Source organism: Lepidochelys kempii, chromosome 6, assembly GCF_965140285.1.
Source record: "Lepidochelys kempii isolate rLepKem1 chromosome 6, rLepKem1.hap1, whole genome shotgun sequence".
In the NCBI taxonomy this organism is placed as follows: Eukaryota; Metazoa; Chordata; order Testudines; family Cheloniidae; genus Lepidochelys; species Lepidochelys kempii.
This window is the reverse complement of record NC_136385.1, coordinates 103,322,912-103,338,968: the sequence shown is the minus strand read 5'-3', so window position 1 is coordinate 103,338,968 and position 16,057 is coordinate 103,322,912. Positions and strand designations below refer to the sequence as shown.

General features: G+C 42.0%; 1 protein-coding gene across 5 annotated transcripts in view; it reads left to right on the top strand.

Annotated features, from left to right (window-relative positions):
• Positions 1–361: 361 nt before the first annotated feature.
• PPP4R3A (protein phosphatase 4 regulatory subunit 3A) overlaps positions 362–16,057 on the top strand; it is a 72,750-nt gene continuing 57,054 nt past the window's right edge. For all 5 annotated transcript variants that reach the window (XM_073349442.1, XM_073349444.1, XM_073349441.1 and 2 more), the window contains exons 1-2: positions 362–1,579; positions 13,247–13,302. In XM_073349442.1, coding sequence (XP_073205543.1) covers positions 1,438–1,579; positions 13,247–13,302 — 198 coding nt within the window. In that variant the 5' untranslated portion in view covers positions 362–1,437. The remainder of the gene's footprint in view (positions 1,580–13,246; positions 13,303–16,057) is intronic.

The window sequence follows — 16,057 nt, the reverse complement described above, 5'->3', positions numbered from 1 at the left end:
TCCACGCGGTCCTTTTCCTGAATCTTTGTCTAACTCACTTCGCGGTGGCAGCAGTACCCAGCCAAGGACAAGGAAGGATTTGTGCCTTGGGCAAGTTTTAACCTAAGCTGCTCGAAATAAGCTGAGGAGGGTCTTCCACGCCGGTCCCCACATCTGTACCGTAGAGTGCAGAGTGTGCTACCTGGGGGGATGCACACAGTGGGTTACTGAGGCGTTTGGGTGACAGAGGCAGGCGCTGCTCCCCTGCGGCTAACAGCAGGTGTTCCGGCGCCCCCATCCCTCTCCCCCCACCCGCTCCCTGAGCCCACAACTGCTGCTGGCCCTTTAAATGCTGGCGGGAGGCCCGTGCCGCCGCTGGCTGGGAGACCCCGCGCCTCCAGTGAGAGGTGAAACCAAGATGGCGGCCGCGCAGTGACTGAGGCGGAGACAGAGCCAGTGGGAGACGGACGGGCCTCGCCGCGCCTCAGCCAGCCAGCCCGCCCGCCCGGCCGGGGAGGGGCCTTTCCTGCCGGGCGCCCGGAGCGGAGCGGGCCGGACTACCGGAGCGGGCCGAGGAGCCGGGGCTGAGCCGCAGCAGTAGCGGGAGGAGGAGGAAGAAGAATATGGCGGCGGAGCCGGGCTGGGAGTGAATCTGCCGCCTGCGAGGGGAGCCCATGGGGAAGACGGGGCGCTGAGCCCGGCCGCCTTCGCACCCTGCCCGGGACAGGCAGCGCCCGCTGGCCGCTCACGAGCCGCTCTGGAGAAGGAGGGGCCGCGCCTCCTCTGCCCCCCGCACTGACGAACTGCGAGCGAGGGGGCGTCGGGCCTGGGCAGCGCCCGCACAATAGAGCCGAGCGGCGGGCAGGGGGTGAACTGACCCCGCTCCCTCCCCCTTGCCGCCGATCTGCCACCACCCCTTGTTCCCTCTGCTAATCTGGCTGCTTCCTGTCCCCTTCCCCTGCCAGCACACGGTTCTCCCGGCTCACGCCTCTCCTAGCACCCCTGCTCTGCGAGCCCCATCCCCTGCCACCCTTTCCCTCTGCTTTCCCCCCACCCGCTTCTAGCCTCCATAGCCATCTTACCTCTCCTTCACCATCCCTCCTCTACCACCTCTGCTCCCTCCCCACGCTGCCCCTTCGGCCTGCCCCTTTACCCCCGGCAGCCCAACTGCTCCTTCGGCTTTCCCTCCTGAATAACACTTTCCTGGTCCTCTAGCCTCGTAAATAGCTTCCCACCAATCACCCCCTTCCCCAGCACTCTGCTGTGCCTCCAAATATTGGGGATGAGGAGGAGACTGCCCCAGCAGTGAAGAATAAGGAGAGATCCCGGGGTGTCTGTGTGGGGCTGCTACCCTCTTTCCTGCTCCTCTCCTCTGAGGGGGGCCTAGCCCCCCACCAACCTCCTGTTCCTTCAGGTGTCACAGGCCAGTGTGGTGGCTGTGGTGTGGCAGGCGGCAGGATGACCGACACCCGGCGGAGGGTGAAAGTTTACACGCTGAATGAAGACCGCCAGTGGGATGATAGGGGCACCGGACATGTGTCCTCTGGCTACGTGGAGAGGCTGAAGGGCATGTCCCTGCTTGTCAGGGCAGAGAGCGATGGTAAGTGTGTGAGAGCATGCCAAGTATTGGTAGTCTTCTTTTACCAATCCACCTAAAAAAGGCAGACGGGAGCTGGCTTTGTATATCTATTCCATGACACTAGCGGCATAATTTGTATAGGATTCTGAAACGAGGGAGGTAGCAACTATGGTTAACTCTTGTTAGGCCAAGTGACAGGGTTGGAAGATTAGGACAACACTACTACCCACTCCTACCCATCAGGTACACACTTTGTGCATATTGGACACACAGACATAATGGTGCATACCAAATACATTTAGTCCACATTGCACACGCTATTTTGCACACCAGTATCCTGCTTCTTGGGGCCCCCCCAAAATGATCTTTGCCACGAACACTACTTCGGATCTCTTCTTCAAATAATTTATAATCCCCAGATTAAAGAAACTACTCACAGTTTGGATTACATTTGTTGAACATAAAATATTTTAAAATTCAGTGTAGTGTCTAACCTATTCAGCTCTCAGTAGTTGAGTTTCAGATATATTTTTCACTCTTTAAAAGTGTTTTAAAGGGTGTTTTATAATGTGTGGCTATACATATAGTATTAAATTGTTGATTTTAAGACAGTACAAAGAACAAAACAATATTGTTGGGATATATTTTAAGCAGCTACAGTATTCTGCACTCATGGTAAAACTGCTTTAGAATTACCCCTTAAATAATAAATTCACTTAAAGCATATCACCTGTTTTCCTCACATTGCAAGCATGTTTCTCTACAGATCACTACATTATGGTAGGTTTTGTGTGAGAACTATCCATGATTATTTGATCAGTGAGTTAATGGTTGCTGTAGTTACTGTGGATTAAACTTGAAGTATATCTGGCTTTATTTAACACTAGTAGCATGAATTAAGGTGTCCTATCTCATTTAACCATATAGTTGCATATTTGGTGATGTTTTTCTGCCCGTAGCTATTTCCAGGCTTTTTATGTTATGTCTGGTTAGGTTGGATCATTCTTGCAGATTGCTGTCTACAATTGATTGTAATCTCCCCTCTCCCCCATGTTTATTTGATTTTCCCGTTGCTGATATTGAAGGATAGAAAACTTCATTGAGGGCACTTACTTAGTCCAGTCATTGTATGGGAAAGTTCTGAGAACGTGCGCTCTAAGGAAATCCTAAATTGATATAGTAGAAATTAAATTTAGAAAATTGATGATTATCAGAAACCTGCTTAAATGCTAATTACATTGATTTGAGTCTTTTACATTAATAATTTAGCAATGAATTATGAAAGCCAAATATATAATTGATTTTACCAAAGAAAATTTGAAGACTGTTCTCCCCATTCTTTTCAGCATGTCTTATTTCTTATGTAAGATAAACTCCTCCAGATGGCAATGGACCTCTACTACTGAATTTAAGGGTGAAAGGGAGCACTGTGTGTGTGTGTGTGTCCACCAGGACAGCTTTCAAGAGCATAACAAATGAGTAAAGTACAACTGAAATAATGAGAGTGACATTAAAATATATATATATATATATATAGTGGCAAAATTTTAAAAATACAATGATGTGGGTAGAATTTTTGAGTATAAAATGCTGCAGGTTGTAATCTGACTGTCAAGGAGCAGTCTGTTTAAGCTACACAGACTTCCACTGATATTCAGTGGGATTTGCATATGCAGATTGATTTTGGTAGTTTACTAGCTGTAAATGAGCTTGTTTAAATCTATAAAAGAAAGTGGAAGTATGAAGTATTATAAGTATTGTTTTAAGGTTTATCTAGGAGTTTACTGCATTTTACAGATTAATTATCCATACTTTTAAAAATATTCAGCAAATTAATATTTTAAAAAATTGAATAACTGAAATTAACATATAATAGTTTATTTAGCTGTCATAACTCTTACAGCATGTACAGTTTATAGGATTATTAGATAATAAAATCCTCTTCAGAAACTTACCTTTTTTGATCACTGAGGCTAATATATCACTCGTTTTAGGCAAACATGCCCTCTAGTAATTGTTTTCTTATTCTTGTCACTTTATCTTATCAGATTAATATTCAGTTTTCTCTCAGTGTCAGAAGTCAGTGGCCAAGAAAGTTTTGAAGGCAAATTTGTATGTAATGAAATTTTTAAAAAAATTATTTGGTGTATTATTGTATGAAATGTTTGTAAGTGTGAACAGTTAATTGACAAAAACAAACAAAAGTGACACCAGATTGTTATACTTCAGATGCATCGATGCCTTTTACAGGGCTCGGGTCCCTTGTTCCTCCTCCTTTCAATTACCATTCAGCTTTTCTGTTAATTGCTTTGTTAAATGTAAGGATCAAAATTAACAAGTACTGAACAAGTACTAGTGTTCCACGTCTTTGCGTCCCTGTGTAGTTCTTTCATCTTTCCTTGACAGTTCCTCCCCTTTCCATCATGCTGTCTTCTGCCTTTGTTTCTTCCTACAGTTTGGGGTCAGGACTCAACTTCCTTTTATTTAATGGCTTACCCACAAAAGCTGACAGACCAATTTAGGTTTCAGAATTCTCTAAGGGAGAATGCAACCAAAAGTCAGTTTTTATCCCTGGCCTTTTAAGATACAGTGCTATAACCACTTCCAACAGATGGAACATAGGAATTACCATACCAGATCAGGCTAGTGGTCCATGATATTGTTGTCCTGTTTTTGACAGTGGCCAGAAATGTCAAGTAAGTTCAAGCATCCCTGGTGTAGACAACTGACACTAACCTCTTAATACAGGAAATCTCTTACTGTACCCAGTTATAGGATGGCTTATGCCCTGAATCATGAGGATTTATATCTCCTAATTGTTCTAAATCCCATCTATTATAATTGAATGTTCTTGTCGTTATCCATATAAATGTCTAGTCCTTTATTTGGATCCTGCAAAAATATTTTCCTTAATAATACTGATGTGGCAATGAGTTACACTTTTTTCCTCAAAAAAAAAAAAAAAAAAAAAAAAAGCAAACCAGCAAGTGGATCACAGTCAAATCTAAACTTGATGCCTTTTAGTTTCACTGCATGACCCCTTGTATTTCTTTTAGATAATAAAGGAGTGCCTAATTTCCACTCCTTCTGTCATTCATTTTTAATAACTGTATCCTTTCCCCGCCTTGTCAATTCCATGACCTGAACAGTCCTATTCTTCATATGACAACCTTTCTATGCTTTTAAATCATTTTCTTTGCTTGTTTCTGACCCTTTCTCTCCCCTTCTCCCCCTTTTTGAGGTAAGGTGACCACAACTGAAAGCAATATTCCAGATGACGGTATACCATTCTCTTAATGATACAAATAATTTTCAATCCCAAAGATATAAAATATCAGGCACTTGCTAGTATAAGGACTAAGCTTATTTGCCTTGTCAGAATACACTGATTACCAAGCCATGCTTCCCCTTCTGCTTAGTCTTCGTCTGGGCAGCACCTCCCTGCTGCTTGGGCCTGAAGACCCACGCTTCCAAGTCGCTGAATTCTGAATCCTAATTAAGTCTCTGCCAGTCCTCCAACAAATACCGGTTTCTCCCTACCCGCCAAACAACGGTGGCAGCAGCCAGGTCTCCTCTGCCCCTATTACAGAGGCAGGAGGCTACTCTGCCCCAAAAGCAAGGGTGGCACTGCTTCTATCTCTCAGCACAATTAGGAAGATGTTACTGTTTTGATTTATACTTTCTCCCCATTTGGAAGGTTTTCTTTGTGACCACAATGGCTTTAAACTATTTTTTAAAAGTAAAGCTTAGGAGTCTGCTAAAGTTGATGGCACTTGACCAGGAAAGTTTGGTACTCACTCTGGAGGAGATTTTTTTTTTTTTACCTCCCCCCGCCCCATCCTATTTTCTGTACATCCTACTGCTGTTTTGATTGCTGCTAATCATGGAACTGACTAGTTTGTATACCATGACTGGAATGCATGGTAATGCCCTTTAGTTATGCTGTTCTACCTGTCCTGATATCATAAAGGGTAATTTTTACTAGCCACAAAAGAGATCTTATGTGGCCTGTAAGGCAGGGGTTCTCAACCTTTTTCTTTCTGAGCCCCCCCCCCCCCCCCCACACACACACATATGCTATAAAAACTCAAAGGCCCAGTGTGGGGACTCAGGGCTCCAGGCTGGGGGGACCCTTGGGTTTACGCATACTTTAACTTCTATTTTTGGGGGGGATGGACAAGGGCTGGTGCGGCTTTGGCCAGCTGTGCACAGTGTGGTCCGGAGAGGGAGTGCCACCTCCACCTTCTGACTCACCTCACCTCAGGAGGCCACCCAGCCTGTCTGGATTGTGGGGGGATGCAACCAAAAAATATAGCTCAAAGTGGGGACTCAGCTCAAAGTTTGAAAACCACTCAGAGTGCACGGAGAGGGGTAGTTAGGGGCTGTGTGCTAGGAGTGCTTCTCCTGTGGTGGCTGTTTCCTGAGGGCTCTGCTGCCCCAGAGTCAGGTCCCCCGGCCCGGGCAACGCTTACGAGCTGCATGAACAGTCAAAGGGGGCTGGCAGCTTAGGAGCAGTCGCAACCCCGAGCACCAGTAGCAGATGGGAATGCCACGGCTGACCTCTCCATGGTACCACCAAGCAGAGGAGCAGCTGTCCCGCACTGCCTGGTTCTGGCTTCCCACCTATGACCTGGCCAGAGTATAGGACCTTAGAGGGACTGGCGGAAGAGCGGGGGGAGCTGCCCCTGGGACTGCTCCACTCTGGGTAAAGTGCTGCAATTTTTGGGGGGGGGGGGGAGCAACACCTTTTGGCAACCTCCAACTCTACATCTGCCCCCGGGAGTTGCCAGGGCTTAGGACTTCAGCCCCGTGCTGCTCCTGGCCTCAATCCTGGGTGGGGAGGGCATTTGGGGCTCCCCCACCACTCCCAGCTTCAGACTAAGGGGAGTAGGGGCAGTCCAGAGCTCCCGGCTTCAACCCCACGCTGCTTGTAGCTTCAGACCAGTGGGGCGCCGGGGCTCCCAGCTTCAGACTGGGGGGCACCAGGGCTCCTGGCGGCATTGTGGCTTACAATGTGGGGTTTCAGCCATGAGGCCCTGCGGCCCCCCAGAAAGGGCTCGTGGATCCCCGGTTGAGAACTGCTGCTGTAAGGTTTCATCTTGCCTCAGAAACCAATTGAACATCTGAGAAATTTGGGCTGTGGTTCCACTATTGCCTGGGAAATAAAAAATAATTCTGTGGTAACACACTTCAGTCCTTTTGGGTAAAACTAGGAGTGATGGACTGAAATTAAAAGAAACATTTAAGATGAGGGAAAATGTTAATCCACCTATTAGACTGTGAAATAGTCTCTGAAGGAAAGTAGTGTACGCACTGTAGTTTGTTCTCCTGCCATTGTGTGGACCCTTTATAAGAGAGCTTTTAATAGGCAGAGCTATATGAATTCTGTAACAGCAGACTTTACTGCAGAATCCGCCTTTTGCGCACACTTTCCTCCAGCATTATACTATTAAAAAAAAAAAGCCCTCCATTGTTGTGAAGAAAACATTGCCACTTCTGCTCATGTTAATAATGAAGTATTTTCCCAAGTCTGCAGGCAGCCTGTACTAATAGCTGAGTAGTGTGAATTGCGTTGTTAACTAATTTTCATTGCTGGTCACTGGTAGCAGAAGCATCCAGCTAATTTTTAGGGTTGTGGGAGAAGCATGAATCCCCAAGTGCCACCTCCCTCCACCCTTTCGAAACAAAGAAGGGCGCTGAGAACCACTGGCTTAACACATTTAAAGTATGTTTCTTTCCTAAACAGTAACTCTCAATATGCCATTGTGGAGCTCTGTAGTTATTCTTGCTCACTTCCCTATCAGAATTGTTTTGTTTGTGAATCAAACCATACCCACCCTCCCCACTTCTGCAAAGCTGCCCTGAGCTATTGGACTCAAGCTGGGTTCTTTCCATCTTGCATACAACTCCCAGTAATAGAGGTTCTGTAGACTAAATCTTACTCTCCTCTCCACAGGTAACCCTGCCGTCTTCACATTATTTCTTCAGTGATGCTCACATAAACTCATTAGCTTTAAATGGGTTTGTATAGATATCACTTAGTGCATCATTTGGCCCGCAGAATTTTTTTCTTGTGGTTATGTAAAAAGTGCAGTTTGACTCTGAAGTTTTAAGATGAGTTTTCAGGGCAGGCAGTTCGAAAAAATGTTTAGAAAAATGAGCAAACTTCATTTGGAGTCATAAGTGAACATGGAATCCTGCTGATGTTTTTAAAAATGTGCTTTACAGGCTACAACTGCTTTCAAAAAGTAGTGTGGATAAAGTCTCGGAGAGTATTCTAGGGGCTTGTCTACACGTACAACGCTGCAGTGCATCTGGTGAAGACACACTATGCCGACAGAGAGCTCTCCTGTCAACATAATAAAACCACCTCTGCCCTAGACAATAGTTGTTTCTCCCACCGACATAGCTCTTTCCACACCAGTGCTCATGTCAGAGTAACTTATGTCACTCAGGGGAGGGGTTTATTCACACCCCTGAGCAGCATAAGTTATGCTGACAAAAGCTATAGGACACCCATAGCCTAGGATAGCCCCAAGAAATGGAAGGTATATTTTACAAATTTATTAGACATGTCTAACAAGATTGATTAAACCCAAGAAAATATTTTTAATTATACTATTCAAAAGACCAGGACTGGAATCCAGTCTTTTGAGTGGAGAATTCATGTAATTAAAAACAAGAAATTTTGTTAGTTGCAATCTATGACCTATTAAATTAAGGTTGACATTGTTAATGTTTCTGTTATCACTACCGTACCTATTATTTACTATTTTTACTATTCACAAATGTGCTTCAGGTTCCTGCCTCCAAAGAGCTTACTGTATGGGAGCTTTATCCTGCAAAAGCTTATGTGTATAAGTAGTGGGTTTTTTCACATGAGTAGTCTTATTGACTTAACTACTAGAGTATTTATTAACTTGAGTAACTATCTGGAATGTCAGGCCCATTATAATGTCCTCACAAGTCCATCATATTTCCTAGGTGGAGTGGAGTTGAGGGAGGTCATGGGTTACAGAGAACTCATTAATCATTCTTACAACAAAATATGGTGGTTTAAATGTTTTGAGTCTCTCAAAAGTGTGAAAATGACGCATGCTTTTGCTAGGTGATACTGCATAAATGAGTAGGAATGAGTTGAATTGTAAGGTTGGAGCCTTGACAAATAGATTTTGGAAGGCTGTTGCAAGCATCAGTTACAGAATAGAAGAAAGCAAGATTTGTGGTAACAGTAGAAAAGAGGTAATAAAGACTGACCTTTTTGATAGCCTGGAAGGAGTTGTCCGACATAGGCAAGGACTTTATTGTCTTAAGTATTTGTTTTGAATAACTTTTCCACATTCTGTATACTGTTTTGTCAGTCATAGAATTAATCACATGCACAAGGTCATCTTGCGTATTCCCTTTACTTTTTTCAGAAATCCAGTATCTGTAGAGTTTGTCCAATAGGGGTTCATCAAGACACATAGCTTAACAATTTCTAGTGGCTTTTAATTCCACCATCCCTTTTGGAAGTTGTTTCCAAGTCTGACTGTGTCACTCTAAAGCCTAGTATGTCTGTCTAATCGGTGTGAAGTCATGGAAGCTGTTACAGACTCATGAGAGCTCTTCTTGTTTAAACTATCATCAGGTTCAATCATCACTGGGATTTGTGGTCCATTACTGTCAAATTTCTAAGTTCGCACCCATTTTGACTTTACAAATTACACTGGCACAAAGCATGGGCTTTCAGTTACAGTAAGGCATGTATTTATGCCATGCCAAGAGCCCAAGATCGTTGTGATATCAGAGGTAACTCAGCCAATTGCCACCCTTACTCTACAGCTAATTTGCATGCAACAGTTCAATTGCTTGTATGACGGAGACTGCGCAGATAGTGGGTTACTTGGCCCAGCTGCTATCCTTGCAGCACGGACTTTCACCTAATACAAATTAATGTACATTGAACACATTACCAGTGATTGCTTTATATGGTAGCCTTGCTTAAAGGAAAAAAAAACAACTCCGACAATATTTTCCACTCCATATTGTAAGAGAGATTATTTTGTTTTGATAATGCTGAATTGTTGCTTTTTCACAAGGATGGCAGTTGAAGGCGCACTGCACAACTGGGTTCCCAAAAGCAAAACGAGTTGTATAGAAATAATCTCCTATCACAAGTTGATATTTATCACGTCTATCCATCTAAATGGGACACACATTCTAGTTCTTAACATTTCTGGTTCAATAGGACTTTGTAGAAGTTAGCTAAGTTAATCATGAGGAAAACATACATTTGCATGTAATGTATTTACACAATTTTTTAAAAAAACTTAAAATTAAGGTCTGCCACACTGAAGTAAATTACATAGCATTACTGCAAAATTCTGTTCTGCTCCCTTGTGCTGTTCTTTCCTGTTGTTGCTACTTACCAAGGTGAGTGTTTGAACAGAAGCTCACAAAAGTTATGCTCAAATAAATTGGTTAGTCTCTAAGGTGCCACAAGCACTCCTTTTCTTTTTGCAAATACAGACTAACGTGGCTGCTACTCTAAAACCTTCTTTATAGTGAGATTCTTCGTCCTCCTTGGTTCCTTTACAAATATAAAAATATTGAGGAGACCTCTATAGTAGTGATCCATATCAAAATCCTGAATTAATATCAAATAGCTGGATTAGAGTCCTTTTAGGTCTTGTCTGCTCATGAAGATAATCAGGAACAGCTGTTCCTGAATAATGTGTGGACATTTCCAGAATAAGAGTGCCCTGTTGAACATGGATTGAGTGTACACACATGGAGTTATTTCTGAATAGGTCCATGTGTAGACAGGCTCTTAGTCTTTCTACACACACTTTTATAGTCAAAAAGGACTTGTCAGTTCAGTGGGTATGTGTTTTTTATTTGTTTTTTTTTTTAAGTCAGTGTGTGACAGGAACTTCACAGATGGCTTAAGGCTGTTTACAACTTCCTTAGAAAAAGAGAGAATTGGGCTAGCAGATATATGATTAGCTGACAAAAGAATATTTATATACAGCAAAACTTCTGAGAGGAAAAAATAGTTCAGGTCCACAGTATGTACTGTGTGAACTTAAACTTGCAAATAGATTTAAATTTTAAAACACATGAAAATCTGTTTCTCCTCCTCTTTACCTGTCAGCATCTGAGTTGAGGATTCTGTTATGCAACAGTTGATGATATATGAACAACCATCTCTCTTTGGAATCATCAACAGTTCAGGAGAGTTTTTAGGTGATTGCAAGGCAAACAAAATCCTGAACTTGGGACTTAGGCTTTGTGTACACTACATAGTTTTGTTGGCAAAAGGCAGCTTTTTGTCGCAAATTTAAAGTGATTAAAACATCAGTGTAGAGGCTGCTGTTCGTTATGTTGACATAACTTGCCTTCCCTAGTATCCCACAACGCCCAGCATGACTGCTCTGCTCAGTCCTTTGAACTCTGCATCTAGCTACACATCCCTCCCCTTTCAAAGCTCTGGGAAGCTGACATTCCTCAGCGTTTGTGAAGAGCGCGCTGAGGATACTGCTTCTGGTAGCTTGGGAGGCTGTGGGAGAACTCTGAGGGAATTACAGAACCCTTAACGTGGAATTGGCTGGCAGGCAGAGCAGGCTGCTGCTGAGGGGTGGGGGAAGAGGGGAGAGACTGTTGTGCTGTGCAGAGCCGGGGGGCTGATGAGCCAGGGGGCCTGCTTCAGGATTTGTTGGTTTCGGCAGCTGTCTGAACTTAGAGACAGCATTCCGACACTGGCTCTCCTCTTCCTCCCCCCTCCCCCAACACACACACTTCCCCATCACACACACTCTGTCTCTCTGCGCGTGCACACACACACACACACCGTCACACACTTTCCCCACCTTCTCCCCCCACTTCACTTCAGTTGAAAAGCAGCTGGTAATCTAGTAGGATGCCCATGGAACGATTGGATTGATGTGCATCATGTGATGCTGTACCTGTCCCTGAGGCATTGCAAACCTTTCTCAAAGCACCCTGTGGCCAGTTGCCCAGTGGGATAGCTACCCACAGTGTACTGCTCTGTGTCGATGCAAGAGCTGCTAGTATGGGTGTGCTCTGCTGACACAAGGAGCATAGTGTGGACATGTGAGGGTGGTTTAAAGCGCTGTAACTTTTGTCGACAAAACTATAGTGTAGACAAGGCCTTAGAGTTAATAAGTAGTACACTAATTGCAGGTAAGTTTAAAAAAAAAAAATACCGTGTCTCCTTTAAAGTGAATGTATTTGTAATTTTTAAAAACTACATATTCTGTTACTGACATGGTTTGTGTGTCTCTTGTTTGAATATTAACATTTTGTAACATTCTAAATTTATACAGTAAGAAGCACTTTTATCACAGGAGGAACTATCATTAACATTGGTATTCAGTTCTACTGCTTTTATTAGCCATCTTGCTGAAAAAGTAATGTATGGTCTAATTCTGCAGTCCTTATTTAACCAAAATTCTTATTGAAGTCACTGGAAATCCTTCAGATAAGGACTGTATGTCTAAACCCAGGGTTTGTGACTGACAGTGTGAGAAACAAGTATAAGATTCTTTCAGTAATTTTCTCCATACTGTTAACATAGATTTTTAAAGTATGGATTTATAATTAATGAACTGTTCAGGTATTGAACATTAATTTCCGGTGATCAGTTCAGAAAGTTGGCTCCCACCATGAGATTCAGAAATGACTATTTTAATTACAGTTGTCCTTTTCAAATTCTGTTTATTCATGGAGAATTGCTTCTCACCTTTTAGAAACTTCAGAGATTTGCACTAAGAAAAATGGGTTTAAGTATTTTAATTTCTCGTAAATTCCTGGACAGTAAGGTTCAGTGAAGGTTAAGCATGCATACCAGTAACTTATGGGTAAGAATGATTAAATAAAAAAATATTAGTGATGTTGTAATTATACTAAAAACCCAGGAAATTCAGAGTTAAGGTTAACCTAAAAGAAGTCCAAACAGGTAAAGGTGTGGAAAAGCACACTTAAGGCACCCCATACAACTTTAACTCTGCCTGTTGTCACAGGGTTGTATGGGTGTCTTAACTGTGCATTTCCATATCTTTACCTGCTTGGATTTCTTTTAAGGTTACTCATAATTCCTGGTTTTATAATGTGATTGTGTGGACTACCTCCCCCTGGTGATAGAAAACATTTTTGTGGCAACTACAGTAACTGCTTCCATGGAGAAAGTAGTATCAAGAAGTTGACATGGATCATGAATTTTTAATGAGATTTAGCAAATGGAAGCAAGGAGAGCCAGCATCATGTGACCAGTGAGGTGTCTGCAGACCACCAGGAAGTGCTTTGTGGACCACATCTTAGGAACAATTTATTTTTCTAATTTGATCATCTCACCCATAAATGCTGTTTGGGGTAGGAAATAATGAAGTCAAAATAGATTATGGAGATTAAGGCCCCAATCCTGCAAATACTTATGTGTGCTCTTAACTTTATTTGTGAGGAGTCTTGTTGACTTCAGTGAAACTACTCATGTGAGTAAAATAAAGCATCTACATACCTGTTTGCAGGTTTGGGGATGAGGTTCTGAACATAGTCTTAGGTTGTGTGTATTTTTAATGTGTATTTCGTGTATCTGTGACTGAAAAGAGAATTTTTCAGTCCCCATTATTGAATTCACAATGCAATTGTAGAAGTAAAACAGAACTTTCTTCTTTTTAATTACTTCAGGTTCTCTTCTTTTGGAGTCCAAAATTAATCCAAACACTGCATACCAGAAGCAACAGGTAAACTCTAATTATTTTACATTGCCTTTCTTTTTAAAGGGAGACTGTTACTTCTTTAATATGAATGTTCTCTGTGTTTACTACCCTTTATTACAAGTAATGCTATCTGTTACTATAACTGAAAGATGAGAGAAAATACTTGTCAGTGTTTTTGTGTATGATCATACAACCAATCCGTTTCCTGTGTGAGTATCTGTGTGTACTTTACACAGCAACAAAACATATGGAAAAACACAAATTAGCAGGGGGTTCTTGAGACCTTATACTACCTGAAGCTATTTATAATCCCTTTTTGAAACAGACCTAGTTTCAAATAACTTGATTGTCCCTTAACTTAAAAAATGTATTTTATATATTATTCTTTTTACTCAGATATGTATTTGTAAATCTCTATATGTTGATTGCTTAGAAAGATGGTGATCAAAGTTTTAAGGCATACAGATTAACTCTGCCCAAAATATGCTACCTCTTTCTAAACAAATAGATGAAATATTGATGCCTGCCTGCTTTTTTGCGATCCTAGGGTTGACTGTTCTTTGCCAGTAAGACTTTCACATCTTAAACTAGTTAGTTGTGTGCATTGCTAGCCTGGAGAGTCTTTTTGCTTAAAGAATTAAAATGGAATTTGATGGGTGTGTATATTGAAAAGCACGATATTCTTTCAATACTAGAAAGGGACAAATGCTGCTGTCTGCTGGTTATTGTTATATTGAACTTAGTTCATGCAAATTAAGCCTATTTTCTAATCGGTTTCCTACTGTGTTGTAGACAGAGGCTAGCTTCAGTAATGCAGCTCATGATATCTAGGAAAAATGTGTCTGTAAAATTGTCTTTGTTTGGCATTTTTGGCCTTTAGTTGTCCTAAAACCTCTTTTTTTTCCTCTGCAAATAATAGTCTAGAGCATTTGTACCTCTGGAACTTACTGCTTGATTAGGAGTTTAATTTTGTACTTGTCGAAGGGAATCTACTTACTCTTCCTTCCTGTGAAATGAGACATGGGGTTCCAAACTTTTAAGAGGACAGGCTTATTTCTTAGTTTCTTTTGACTGCAATTACAATAGTGTGATACCCTTTTTTGAACTGGATCAGTAGCCAAAAATATAATTTAAAATTACAGATTTTCTGTTCTCTTTTTCTCTTCATTCTCTCCCTCACCTCTACTCTTTTTGTCTCAACTCTTTTTAGGTTTTTCCCTGTCCAGTACACCTCTACACACCCCCTTCTAAAGGAACTATTTCCATCACTACCCTTACTTCCTTCTCCAAAGTCTCACCTCACGTGTACTGTGGTGACTTACTCCAGCTTTGGAGGGTTAGATCCTATCAACAATAACTTTCTCTTTCATCCAGGGCTACCTTATACCAATGAAATTCGTCATGTTAGCCACTCTGTGATCTCCTTAGCATGTGTGTAACACTTCTCGTGTCCACACAAATGAGATGTGCGTGATTGGGAACCATTGCTTGGATTAGATTTGCTTCCAGAAATGCTGCCTTGTTGTCTCAACTGCATTAGTGTCAGTGTGAACAGAGATCACTAGCATAACACTAGTGGTACAAATATTGCTATCCAAGAATAAATCTGTTCACGCTTCAGTGACAGTTTTCACAGCTCAGAGCTCTATTATTACTTGTCAAGTTGGTTGTATGCAGACCCAGAAACAGCTTTTGCTGGTTTTGCTCCCCCAGCCTCCAGAGCATCAGTGAAGGACACAAAGATAACAGAACTGTATTATACCAAACTATCAGATCTGGTTTTTTTTGTTTGTTTGTTTTTTCCTGGAAAGCCAAAAGCAAAAGTTAGCTTTTTTAGATTACATTCACTTATACATGCAGAGAAATTCCACAACATAATTATTTTAATTGGGGGCTGACTTAGCTTTTTAACCTGTTAGGGCTGTTTTCCATATCCTGGAGCTCTGAAAAACAAAACAGAACAGGGAAATTGGTTAGCAGATACACATCAAGCCTATCCCATGTGCCGCCTCTTGCCTTCAAGTCAGGGTGGATTTGGTTTAAATCAAATTGACTAGTCAGGAAGACTCGATTTAATCATGGATTTCTACATAAAAGTGCATTCTTGTTGGTTGTTATAACCTTAATACATATTCTTCACAACTCAGAGATAGATGTAGGTTTCATTTTTAGAAGGTACACACTATACATTTTTAAAGTGATGTTCCTTTTATCATCTTCAATGCAGCTTCCTCCTGAGAAGGAACACTTCTCATGATGTTGTTTCATTTGGACAACCAGACTTTGCATTTCTTTGTTGCACTGTTTGCGTTTTGCACACATGCCTGTCTTACCCACAGGTAGAAGAACTTCGTTAAAATATTCCCAAATTGGGTCTCTTTTACGGCCTGCTGCCATTATAGGTTTTTCCTTCTAGTGAGAGAATGCGATGGTAGATCTCAAATCAGTGAAGACTACACTCAGAAAGACCTCAAGACTTCTGGAATATGCTGCTCAAACAGTTTCACTTTTGTTTCTATTGTCTGTCCCTCCCTTCTCATATTTATCTCCAGACTTCTTTTCCTTGTCCAGATCTATTCTGCCCCCAGCAATCTTCTGTTCATTGAACTTCTTGAAACTTGGCACTTTTAGAGAGAGGTAAGAGATTGACTCTGTGTACACAAATTTGCAGAGGGACAATAGGGTTGAGGTCTGTTATTTCTCACCTTTTTATATTATTTATTTATTTTAAAACATTTTTGCTGTTAACAAGCATGTTGTCTCTGGAGACACAAATCCA